General features: G+C 39.7%; 1 protein-coding gene and 1 gene segment (V, D, J or C); both read right to left on the bottom strand.

Moving 5' to 3' along the window:
• LOC132990871 (Ig kappa-b4 chain C region-like) overlaps positions 1 to 13,507 on the bottom strand; it is a 637,710-nt gene that overhangs the window by 171,157 nt on the left and 453,046 nt on the right.
• Positions 677 to 12,019, bottom strand: LOC132991478 (immunoglobulin kappa light chain-like). The gene is made up of 4 exons (XM_061060262.1): positions 11,906 to 12,019; positions 11,480 to 11,798; positions 4,813 to 4,846; positions 677 to 1,064 (listed from the first exon to the last, which is right to left on the bottom strand). Exons 1-4 carry the CDS (start codon positions 11,958 to 11,960, stop codon positions 702 to 704), a joined length of 771 nt encoding a protein of 256 aa, XP_060916245.1. The 5' UTR covers positions 11,961 to 12,019; the 3' UTR covers positions 677 to 701.

Below are 13,507 nucleotides of genomic sequence, written 5' to 3'. Positions count from 1 at the left end.
AAAAATCAAACAAAATTGGGCACAGCTGGCGTAGTGGTTAGTGCGCTTGCCCCATGTACGGAGGCTGTTGGCCCAGGTTCGAAGCCAACATGTGGCTCCTTTCCATCATATTGTTTCCCTGATTTCCAACTTTATCCACTTTCCTATCTCTACAATAAAGGCACATAAAGCCCACCTGCCAAAAAAAAGTCAAACAATATTGGTAACTGTTTCAAGTCTTACTTTATGCTCCCCCAAAACACAACATCCTCTTTTAAGTTCACATATTCTGCTCCTCTTCCCCTGTGTGTGAAGTTTCTTGTTCTAAATCCACTCTGATCCTGTATTTGATCATGTCTATAAACCACTCTATTTCAGCCCTGCTCAGAACAGGCTGTTTCTGTGTCTGTACCTTTAAATATGTAAATGAGCTGTGTCTGACCATCATGGTGAGGAAAGAGGGAGGAGAAGTGGGCTGAAAATGTTTGATATTTAAAAGATGGTGTGTTTATTCTCTTCACAGTGTGTGTGTGTGTGTGTGTGTGTGTGTGTGTGTGTGTGTGTGTGTGTGTGTGTGTGTGTGTGTGTGTGTGTGTGTGTGCGTGTGTGTGTGTGTGTGTGTCCTCAGTGAAGTGTGTCAGTCTCTGCAGAAACTTCCAGCTGCAGCAGTCAGTTCAGTTTCTGTTCAGTGTGACTGAGGGAGGTTTTTGTACGACGCTTTTTCACTGTGTGAACACATACTGACTGTTGATATAGTGTTCACTCTGACAGTAGTAAACTGCTGCATCTTCAGTCTGGACTCCACTGATGGTCAGAGTGAAGGCAGAGTTTGATCCACTGCCTGAAAAACGATCTGGAATCCCTGATTCTCGAGTGCTAGCAGCGTATATAAGCAGTTTAGGAGTTCCTCCATCTTTCTGTTGGTACCAGGCTAAAAGGTGGTTACTGTTATAGACATTAACATTCTGACTGGTTCTACATGAGATGGAGACGGAGGCTCCCAGAGCAGAGCTCACTGCTGCAGGCTGAGTCACTGTGACCTGTCCTCTGGACTCTGAGGATACAGAGACAAAAACAGAAAGCAGCATCAGGGTTTAGTGGGCTTCATTTCAGAGGGACGGATGTTCATAGAGGAGAGGAGTTTGATTCTCTGGACTTTACCTGTGAAGCAGCAGCAGAGGAGGACAGTCCAGATGAGGACGCAGATCAAAGTCATGTTTTTGATGATGAGGACGAGGATTTCTGTTGTGATGAAGGACAGCTGTCAGTCATCCAGTGTTCAACTGTCAGGACTATAAACTCTCCCAGAGCACTGGAGCATGGTGCTGCTGATGCAAAGTGGCTCTCTATGGAAATGTTCTGAGAAAATGGCTGATTTTTAGCTGATTCAAAATGTGCTGAAAACAAATTTGAATATGAGAATCTTTTGGTCATTAGAAACCAACTGAGCATCATCAGCATACAAGGTCATTGTAGGTTTGTCTGCAGGTTTAAAGAAGCTCTCTGTGTTTTTCAGCATAGTAACATCATGTGAGTTCACTGGAAGCTTTGTGAAGAGTTTTTTTTTTATAGTTAAGGTGAAGAATAGCTTTCAGTGTAAATGCATTATTGGGTAGTTTTGGTGCATGAGGAAGGAAATGTGCTTTTTATTTTTTTATGTGGTTTCAGGTCATGCTTGGCCCTTCATTCGATGACATAATTTTAAAGGTTTTAGACAATGTTTTGGTTTTAACGGATATGCAGGGGATAATATGGACTATGTATGTGTTATATAGTCCAAAATATTATTATTATTATTTTTATTAATAATCTCTATGTCCATGGATGTTCACGTGTGTGGGAGGAGTGGGAGGTTAATTGTGAGCCAGTAAAGATGGATGTAAATATTAATGTGTCTCTAAAGGTTTAATGACTTTAGAAATTCCTTCTTTATGTAATGTGGTTGCTTGTCAGTCCCCGGTAGAGGCTATATAAGGGTGATGTAATCAAGCGCTCGCCCTGTCTTACCTGTGTGTAGAACAAGGAAGTGCAGCGTGAGGTGAACTGATTACAAACAATTGCTAGTGGTAAGTGATCTGTTGAACTTAAAACGTAACTATCCACACAGTATGAAAGCACATGCAAGAACAGGGCTAAAGTTAAATTTATTCACTCTTGTAGATCGTGGATTACAACAAGTAGGAGGACGACTGGACTCTGTAGTGACTCATTGTTTTAACGGTATGAGAGTCCTCATGTTGTGCTGTGAATGAAATCATCTCTGTTGGGCTTTAATAATTAGTTTGTATTTTATTATCGCTCTTAATCATCAGCGGCAGCAACAGGAGTAAACTTGCTGATTATTATTGTGCAAAATTAATGTATCAAATTATGTGACACTATGTAATTATTTTCTTATATATTTTTTTGTATATTAGTATATTAGCTCATCACAACATTAAAAGCACACTGCTGGTCTGGGTGCTAAGTTGATGAATTAAAGGTATGCTATTTTGGGTTGACACTTTAAAGAAATGTAATTAATATGTTTTTGATATTGATTGATTTAAAGTCTTGTTTATTTCTCTAGGACTTGGAATTAACTAAAAACTGTCACTGTTTTTCCCCACTTTAATATTTACTTAATTGTTTATTTTTAGAAGTAGTTTCAAATTAGATACTTTGACGGGCCGCGTGCAATAGACTTTATGGGCGAAGTGCAATTCATGAATTCATAGTAAAGCTATAGGGGCGAGGGTAGTAGCTCTGAAAGCCTTGATCCCTTTTGCTGTGTTTATTAATTTGTAGTGTTATGCATGAATTATTTGCTGCGTGAGCAGGTGAAGTTAGTGATTATTAGGGAGTGTTGTTAAATGTATCAGTTGGATCTTGAGTGTGATTAGGAGCAGCTATTTTTCCCTGTGTACCTTCTTACTATGGGGATCAAGTGATTCATCAGTCATCCCTGCACAGTGCCACAGTAATGTATGTGTGCCTTGTCTAGTGAACTGCGTATATTTATAAAGCTACTGTGTCACCTGTATTGGTCATTCATTTTAACTTGTTTAACGTTGTGTTACATTCTTAAATAAATACTATGTTGTTAAAACTACCATCCTCTCGTCTACTTAATTGAGACACCAACCGGTTAATTTTTGGTGAAACATCTGGTGTAGTGGTAGCTACTTTAGTCCTATAGACGGTAAAAGTGCTACATTTATTTTCTCATTTTAATTACGTGTTTTTTTTATAGTTCAAATGTGCTCAAATATATGAACTATACTGGAATAATACTGGAACGATGCAGCTTATCAGATAAAGTAAAGAATAAAAGATAAGCAAAGTATGATATCATCAGCATATAGAATCTTCAATGTTTTAGTACCAGCATTATGACCTCAACATATGGAACAACTGATGTTTCTTTAATGAACATATGCCACTCACAATCATGTCATGCGTTTAGTTAACCTAAAGACTACACATTATGCTCTGAATGTATAGAACACGAACATGAATGTTTGAAAACCTCCAAAAATAATCTGTAAAAAAGTATGAATCTAAGTGTTGTTAACGTTTGGGTCCTTTTATAAACGTGTTCACTTTGCAGCTCATCTTCAGTAAATGTAGTTTGTTCAGACTTATTTTTTTAATGCTCTTTTCAAACAAATTTATCAATAAACAGAGTTATACTATAAACTGTTCTCTGTTTTATGGACCTAGTTAGCAGATAAAGTTGTAAAGTGCATCTGTTACTCTGCAGCTGTTCAGTCAGATCAGTTCCTCTACAGCTGACGGAGGTTTTTGTAAGATGTTGTATCACTGTGTGAACGGGAAGCTGCTACTCTGCTGACAATAATAATCTCCTGAATCTTCAGTCTGGACTCCACTGATGGTCAAAGTAAAGTCAGTTCCAGACTGACTCCCACTGAAACGATCTGAAACTCCAGACTAACGGTTGGAAGTCCACCAAATCAGGAGCTTAGGGGCTTCTCCATGTTTCTGAAGATAACAGTCTACCTCATTGTCCACATGTGAACTTGCTTTACATCTGATAGAGACAGTTTGTCCTAGAACAACAGACAGAGATCCAGGAGTCTGAGTCAGGAGGATGTCTCCTGAGGAACCTGAAGAAACATGAAAAAAGAGGAGAAGGATTATTGAGACAAATCCAGCTCAGAGAGAGATGATCATCATCCAAACAGAAGAGTCTCATTCTGTACATTCTGCAGCAGCACATCAATTCAATGAACCTGGTTACACCATGAGGAAAACTTTTCAGATAAGAGTCTGACCCTGAACAAGGAGCCCCAGGGTGACCATCAGTAGAACCAGTGACATCATGCTTGTGCTGCAGGTGTGTCAGAGTCCCTGAAAGGTGTGGACAGACACTGATCAACACTGGTCTCTTAAAGTCTGAGAGCAGAGAGGCTGAACCCTTATATGGAAACACACAGAGTCACTGAACTGTAGCTGTACTCAACTGATCAGGATGTTTCTCCCTGACAGATTTGACCAGTTCAACATTTAAATTCTTCATAGGCTGTAGAAGAACGGTAAAAGATTTAAGTTAAACAAAATAATCCTGTGTGGATTTGTGTTAATTCAAAAATGGAAAAAAAATGTGTAAACATTTTATTTTGGAAATGAAACTTTTGAGGCAGGACATTTATTCTGATTGAAACATTTAATCACACTGCAGATATTTATCCTTTTACAGACGAGGACAATGGATTGTGTTTCAACGGGTTTTCTCTTATTCCTTCAAGTAACAGACATCTCACCTGCACACCACATAGGACTGTACACCAATAAAACAATTCTGGCATGACATCACTGACCACCTCTCTGTACTCTTGAGCTGCCACATCCCATGTTCACCCATACTCTGAAAAAGAGAAAAAACAGAAAGAACAGCACAGTAAGGACAGACTAACAGACATTGCAACATTACACACAAATCATAAAGACAACAACAATAAAGGTAAAACTACAGAAAACAGGAAATACATCACAATCATACATTAAAAGCTTGTTTGAAGAGGTGAGTTTTGATCAGTGATTTGAAAGTAGGAGGGTCGGTGCAGTGTTGAATGTGTGTAGGGAGTGAGTTCCAGAGGGAGGGGGCAGCTATGGAGAAGGCTCTGTCCCCCCAGGTTCGGTACTTGGTTCTAAGAGGGGGAGATACGAGGTTTTGAAGAACGGAGGCTGCGTGCAGGAGTGTGAGGGTGAAAGAGAGCCGTGAGGTAGGAGGGGGTCTGGTGGTTAAGGGCTTTATGTGTGAGGAGAAGGATTTTGAATTGGATACGGTAAGGGACAGGGAGCCAGTGGAGATTTTGCAGGACAGGGGTGATGTGTTCGCGTGTTCGGTGTGGATGAGCTGTTGAATCAAATCACAACACTCAGAGGTTCTTCAATAAACGACTCGCAGTGAGCTGGAATAAAAACAACATTTCAATCCTGATGTGGATTTTATTAATGCACCACTCTCTACACCTGTAGAGCCCCGTCCTCCCTTGTTCTTCATCTGTCTATGCGAGCGACAGAGAGGATAATAGAAACAGGGTATCAGGGTAAAAATGGCGCCCTGCATCACACACGGGCAGTTAGGACCCTCCAATAGGAAACTATAGAATCAGGCTGATCATGTCGCTGACGCTTGTTAGGACACGCTGTAACAGTAGAAATGTTTTTTCAAATCTGATAAAAATTAATGTTTAAGATCACTGTGAAATATCCTCTACTGAAAACATACTAAAGAAATACAAAAGATTTTCACTCTTTCAGTTTAAGGTGGGTTAGAAACTGAACTTCAAATAAAGTACAGCCCATTATTGATTCTAAAACCCTACTACTACTTTCATGCTGGATTGTCATTGGAAAAAAACATTTGTATTGTATTAATTAGATGAAAACATATTTTCTTTTATCTCAAACAGGAAATGAGACGAAAGGTAAATTCTATTAGTTATGTAATGAAATATGTTTTCAATTACTCTTTCACAGTCTGTCGCTCTAAAAATTCATTTTAAAATTCATACAAGTGTAATTATGTGTTATAGGCAATTGAGGCAAGACAAGACAGAATGGAAGCTTTTGAAGAGCCTACTGATGGTGTGCCGCTCAAATTCAAGTTTCCTAATGGATTGGAGAGGACGAGGAAGTTTGTCTTGTCTGAATCTATTCAGGTTATCACTTTACCTGTCTTAATGTTAACCTCTGAGAAGGAGTTCACCTCTGATGTTAAGTTTTGCTCTGGGTTGTGCATAGTATGATAATTCATAGATGTAAAGTCCTGTTTCTGTTCTCTGCTTTAGACATGGTTTGATTTTGTTGGGCAAGAGGAAATGGCCAGTGAGGTTTTTTGTCTTAGAGAAGCAGCATCAACCAAAGTACTGGAAAGCACACTGTCAGGATCCATTGAGCAGTACAACATCAAAGGGTTTTCGACCCTCTATGTTCAGTGGATGGTAACACCAGCTGGACAGGTGATTAGCAATGTCATTTCAAACATTTTCATTTGTACTAGTTTTTAAAAATTACAGTTTTAATGTATATTGTGTATCTGTATTTGTGTGTATTTTTGCCTCAAATTCAGATAATAGATGCATGTGACCCGAGCAATGCTTGCCCTGCCATAGACCAACAGAGCCCTTCACCTGCTCCTTCTTCTCCTCCTCCTCTTCCTTCTCCTCCTCACCAGTCTCCTGTACGATCACTGCCTCTTCAGCCAACTCTTAGAACAATAGTGGAGAATAGTGAATCCTCATCATCTCAGTATGTTATTTTACTTTCATTTGAATATTTATTCTCAAACTTCAAAGTTGTCTTTTGTCATCTAAGTTTTATATTTGTTTTTATGTTACAGAATTGATCTGCAAACTGTCTTGATGAAGCTCCTCAGCAAAGTGGATCTCACCTGTAATCACACAAGCAATTTGTCGACAGTGAGGGGGAAGGAGAAGGGGCTGTGGATGACGGAGGGCCAACCAGGGAATACCTGCGGTTGCTAATGAGGGCTGTACAGCACTCAAAGATATTTGATGGGCCTGAGAATGATAGGCTGTTGGCTCTTGATACTCATTGTAAGTAATTATTTAAAAAGAAGTGTAACCTGTATAAAACAAATGATTTGAATCTTTACATAAATGTTTGTTTTTCAGATCTTGAGACTGGACTGTACACCCTGATTGGAAAGATGGTGACCGTGTGTATAATCCATGGTGGAGTTGGCCCATCCTTCTTTTCTAAGCGTCTCTTTCTCCAGCTTTGCGGTAAATCTCCACCTCCTGCTTCTTTGGATGAAATGGGAGACCAGTCTTTCAGAGAAAAGTTATTAAAGGTGTGTATTGCACAGTTTTTGAAGCCTGGTCATTACATTTTCACTGTAGATTTTTTCCCCTAAATAGGACTACTCTCATTATTGTGTTTTTTTAGATAAAAGAAGCTCAGACTGTCCATGAGGCAAATGATGCAATCACAGATGCAGAAGACAGTCTGAGCATGATGGGAACTCTGAGATACATCACATCCTTGGAGCAGAGGGATTCCCTGGTCCAGTCTGCAGCACATTATTTTGTTGATGGGCGGATGCACGTGGCATTGAGACAGTGAGCAGTTTATCCATCAGGGCAAAACTGAGGGGTGTGAAAGGGTAAACTTGTTCATATGACATTGATTTGTAATGTTCTAATTTATGTGGGTTTTTTTTTCAGGTTTGAGGAAGGTTTCAAAACTCTGAGTTTCCTTGATGAGCTTAGGGCTCACCCTGGAATCTTTGAGGACCTGTTCACCAGTGCACCGAAACCACTGGAGGCCAAAGACTTGTCTACTTTGTTTGAAGTTGATTTCTCAGTCCCTGGAAGTAACAGACGACCCCTGGAAAATCAGACCATCTGTTTCTGGAGAGACTGGTTAATCGATATTGAGGGTACGATATTTCAATGGCATGTGTGTTTTTGGCTGGACCACTGAGCCAGCCCTAGGAATTGGAATCAGGTTAGGTTGATCTGTCAGTCATTTGTGTCTTATTGTGCAATTATAGTTTCATCAGTTTCATGTAGATGCAGTTGTACAATACTTGAAGCTTATTAGTGTGACAGGCATTTATATTTCTTTCCATGTGAGCTATAATTTCCTTTGCTCATGTCTTTGTAGAAGGAGAATGCAGCCCCTTGACGCTGGAAGTGGTGCTGGAGTTTGCCTCTGGAGCTTCAGCAGTGCCTCCCCTGGGCTTCCCACAGCATCCTGTCATTGAATTTCTCCATGATGAAGACACTAAAATCTTTCCAGAGGCAAACACATGCGCCATAGTGCTCAGACTGCCCATTCATAAACAATATGAGAAATTCAAAAGCTGTATGACAGAAGGAATTCTGCAGACTCCAAGTTTCGGCATTACATAATGTAACCAGGGTCCTAAATAAACACTCTCTAAAATCTCAGCATTGTTTCAAAACAACCTCCCAAAACCTGAGCATTTTCTGAAAAACTGCAGTATGTCAACATTTCCTAAATAATTTTTTCTCAGCCTCTGTAGGAAATAAAAATGTATTAAAATCAATGAAAAGCTTACTTGACTTTAACTGTAGAGCATTACCTTTGCCCTAAAATGATGAAGATTTTGTTTTTAATCTTTAAAGTAGTGTTGTAGTCAAGACCACACTAACCGTGACAAAGACCTCCCCGAGACCAGAGAGCTCCGAGTCCAGACCAAGACATTTAGGGAACGAGACCGAGTCCAGACCAAGACAATAAAAATATCAATAAAATATCACAGAGGTTGAAAGAAATATTTAAAAAATCCATTGTTTAATTGAAGTTTGTGTCTAAATAAATCTGACAGCGACAAACAAGGTCTCTGCAATTTGTTTTCAGTGCAGCATTCTGTGGACCAAAGGTTGAAGTCAGTTCAGGCTTTAAAGTACAAGTTCATTACATTCTAGGGCAAAGCCCTCCTCAGACTTCTGTAACATTGCTGCAATTTTCTTCAAATTAAAACAGCTTTTTCAGTGCATTTGTGTAAAGTAATTATAACTGAACACAAGAATAATTAGTAGTTATAGTATGGTTATACTATTAAGAGAGGTTAATATTTGGGAGTCAAATATTTCAGAACTGATATGACGTTTACTGATATTTCCATGTTAAAGTACAACTCGCACCTTTTTTTCCCCCTCAAATTTGGTTATCAGTGACATGTTCCAATGTTATGCAATGGAGGCAGGACATTTTGCAGTTGTACAATAACATTTTAATTGTATTTTTCAAGAAAAAATATGCAGTGTCTTTGATTTCTGAGGTAAAATGACAGTGTGTAAAGTGGTGTACTGCAAGAAGTAGTCTTATTATTGGTCATTAGACAAAATATTACATTACTTAACTATGATCATATAGAGGGTACTTTAAATAAAAGAATGAGCAGATTCCTCACCTGCCTTTAATATTTGTTGAAACAATATTATAATAGTAAAACATTGTCAGTGAACATTTACTATACAATGTCTAAATGCAGGAGTATTTTCAGTGTGGTAATACCACTTTTGCTTCTGTACAGGAGCAGAATACTTCTTCCATCGTAAGGTATGGTATATGGTAATTTATACAACAGTTAGTTCTGACCAAGCAATATGATTGGATCAGAGGCATTACATGAGTGACGATATAGGACACAACATCACTGGGACTTTTCACAACATGTATCACTCCACCTCAGCCAGGAGCTTTGAATACTTTGAATTGACACTTACAACTGACAGTTTTTATCTATTCATCATCTCAAACAACATACTCTAATTTCAATGGTTTCATGATGAAATCCATTTCTTATGGGAGGCTGTGGCTCAGTTGGTAGAGTCGTCGCCTCTCAACCGGAAGTGAGGTGGATTCTGGGTTCTTCCACAACAACAGCTGGGAAATGTTCATCATCATCAAGACTGGGGAAAATGCCAATCCCATGGTGTAAACAGCATCCAGCAGTCTGTGTTGTCGCTCGTTTTCCTCTTTTGATCGACGAAGTTGCTCCTCATATTCTGCTATCGTTCTTTCAAACAGATCAAATATCTCTTCAGCAGCAGCAGTCAGTCTCTGGTTGACAAAAGATCTCAGTGTTTTAGCTTTAGACATTTTCACACACACACACAGGTTTGTACAATTTAATGATGTCGACATTTTAAACTGATGGGAAACCAGCTGTCTTCTCACTTAGCTGCTTTATGTCAGAATGTCCTCATCCCGCCCATTCTGCTGATCCCTTTAAAAACATATTTCTTATAGTCTGTCTGTCAGTCTGCCTCTGTGTGTGTCTGTGATTGGCAGATAATCATACCTACAGTTCAGCTGAAAGGCTTGGAGAAGGTAAAAGACTCCAGCAGCACTTGAAGTACGAAGATCAATTTGATGAAGTCCAAGGCAAATTTCCCACTGGGACAATACAGTTCATCTTATCTATCTCATCTTGTCTTATCTTATTAACTTAATATGACGCATTTCAGCTTGTGACCTTTGATGACCCTGCTGGAGGCTACAAGCTGAATCATGTTGGTCTTAAAAAGTTCATGAAGTTGATCTTCATCATACGAGTGTTGATTAATTCAAATGGTTGTTTAATTCAGATTTTTCATTGATCTTATTGACTGATATTTCTTTCTCTTCTCAGCCCTGATTGGTGAAACCTTAAGTATTTTTATTATTTTTATCTTCTGTATTAATATATTTTATAGGCTTTTTTATCATGTCGTGTCATGATGGACGTCGCTTTGCTGGCTTGAACCTGAACCTGAAGTCCTAGTTTGGTTGTCATGAAACCAGAATTTTTTACTTGGATAAGTTATCAGTAAAAATCAAACAAAATTGGGCACAGCTGGCGTAGTGGTTAATGCGCTCGCCCCATGTACGGAGGCTGTTGGCCCAGGTTCAAAGCCAACATGTGGCTCCTTTCCATCATATTGTTTCCCTGATTTCCAACTTCATCCACTTTCCTATCTCTACAATAAAGGCACATAAAGCCCACCTGCCAAAAAAAAGTCAAACAATATTGGTACCTGTTTCAAGTCTTACTTTATGCTCCCCCAAAACACAACATCCTCTTTTAAGTTCACATATTCTGCTCCTCTTCCCCTGTGTGTGAAGTTTCTTGTTCTAAATACACTCTGATCCTGTATTTGATCATGTCTATAAACCCCTTTATTTCAGCCCTGTTCAGAACAGGCTGTTTCTGTGTCTGTACCTTTAAATATGTAAATGAGCTGTGTCTGAACATCATGGTGAGGAAAGAGGGGGGGGAAGTGGGCTGAAAATGTTTAAAATTTAAAAGATGGTGTGTTTATTCTCTTCAATGTGTGTGTGTGTGTGTGTGTGTGTGTGTGTGTGTGTGTGTGTGTGTGTGTGTGTGTGTGTGTGTGTGTGTTTGTGTGTATCCTCAGTGAAGTGTGTCAGTCTCTGCAGAAACTTGCAGCTGCAGCAGTCAGTTCAGTTTCTGTTCAGTGTGAGTGAGGGAGGTTTTTGTACGACGCTTTTTCACTGTGTGAACACATACTGACTGTTGATAGAGTGTATACTCTGACAGTAGTAAACTGCTGCATCTTCAGTCTGGACTCCACTGATGGTCAGAGTGAAGGCAGAGTTTGATCCACTGCCTGAAAAACGATCTGGAATCCCTGATGCTCGATTGCTAGCATAGTAAATTAGGAGTTTAGGAGTTCCTCCATCTTTCTGTTGGTACCAGGCTAAACGGTTGCTACCATAAACATTCTGACTGGTTCTACATGAGATGGAGACGGAGGCTCCCAGAGCAGAGGTCACTGCTGCAGGCTGAGTCACTGTGACCTGTCCTCTGGACTCTGAGGATACAGAGACAAAAACAGAAAGCAGCATCAGAGTTTAGTGGGCTTCATTTCAGAGGGACGGATGTTCATAGAGGAGAGGAGTTTGATTCTCTGGACTTTACCTGTGAAGCAGCAGCAGAGGAGGAGAGTCCAGATGAGGACGCAGATCAAAGTCATGTTTTTGATGATGAGGACGAGGATTTCTGTTGTGATGAAGGACAGCTGTCAGTCATCCAGTGTTCAACTGTCAGGACTATAAACTCTCCCAGAGCACTGGAGCATGGTGCTGCTGATGCAAAGTGGCTCTCTATGGAAATGTTCTGAGAAAATGGCAGATTTTTAGCTCATTCAAAATGTGCTGAAAACAAATTTGAAAATGAGAAGTTTTTAGGTCATTCGAAACATACTGCAGAGATTTGTCAGCATACAAAGTCATTGTGTGTTTTCATACAAAGTTTTATCATTGTTACACTCATTTATTTAAGAAGAAGTAGACAAATTACTGACTTTTATTTATATTCTACTCCACTTCTCATTCATTGTGTTCATCATTGATTTTAGATTCCTACACCTGCTGTTTAGACATCCTGCTAAAATATTTTCTTGCAAGAATGTGCTAAAGGTTTGTTAATGTCACTTCTAAAGAGAGTTGTGTTTTTGCAGGTTTAAGGTCCTTTTAAAGGAAGCTTTCTGTGTTTCTCATCAGAGTAACATCATATGAGTTCACTGGAAGCCTCACAACAGTTATTGAAGGCTTTAAAGTTAGAGGAACATAGTTTAATGATTTATTTTGTCTTTCTATTATTTCAGGTCATGCTCGGCACTTCCTTCCATAATAATACATTTAATCTAAAGGCCCCTTTCAAGGCACTCAAGGTCACCTTAGAAAACAGAGATAAAAACAACAAAGTAACACTACATCGATAAAATTAACATTAAAAATTTTTTTTTACAGGATGTATAAAATCATTTTCAGGAGGATTCAGGAGACTGGATGGAGAATGATCAGACTGAATATGCCAGTTTAAAAAGATGTGTTTTGAGATTAGATTTAAAAATGGACAGAAAGTGAATATTACGGATGTGTGGTGGGAGGGAGTTCCAGAGGCTGGGACCAGAACGGCTGAATTTTCTGGACTCCAAGGTGGAGAGGCAGGCGGTTGTTGTGGTGGATTGAATTGAAGAAGAAGACCTGAGAGTGCGGGTGGGTGCATTGATGTGCAGGAGTTCAGAGAGGAACAGAGGAGCGAGGTTATGGATGGCCATAAAGGTGAGGGGCAGAATTTTGAAGTCAATGCGATATTTAACTGAAAGCCAATGAAGCTGCTGAAGGACAGGAGTGATGTGATTAACAGAGGGCGTTCTGGTGATGATGCGAGCGGCAGAGTTCTGGACCAGTTGATGTTTGTGGATGGACCTGAGAGGGAAACCAAAGAGAAGGGAGTTGCAGAAGTCAATGCAGGATGTAACCAGGGTGATGACATGGATGGCAGTACTGTTGGGTGTGAGGGACGGGCGGAGGCGATTAATGTTACGAAGATGGAAATAACCAGACCGAGACATTATTGATGTGAGCTTGGAATCATAGTGTGCTGTCGAGGATGACACCCAGACTCTTAACCTGAGGGGAGGGAGAAACTGAGGAGTGGTCAATCGTGAGAGAAAACTGTCAGGTTTTGAAATTGTGGATTTGGTGTAAATGAGGAGAACCTCTGTGTTGTCAC

The sequence above is a fragment of the Labrus mixtus genome, chromosome 16 (assembly GCF_963584025.1).
Source record: "Labrus mixtus chromosome 16, fLabMix1.1, whole genome shotgun sequence".
NCBI classification, from domain to species: Eukaryota; Metazoa; Chordata; class Actinopteri; order Labriformes; family Labridae; genus Labrus; species Labrus mixtus.
This window is presented reverse-complemented; position numbering and strand designations above follow the sequence as displayed.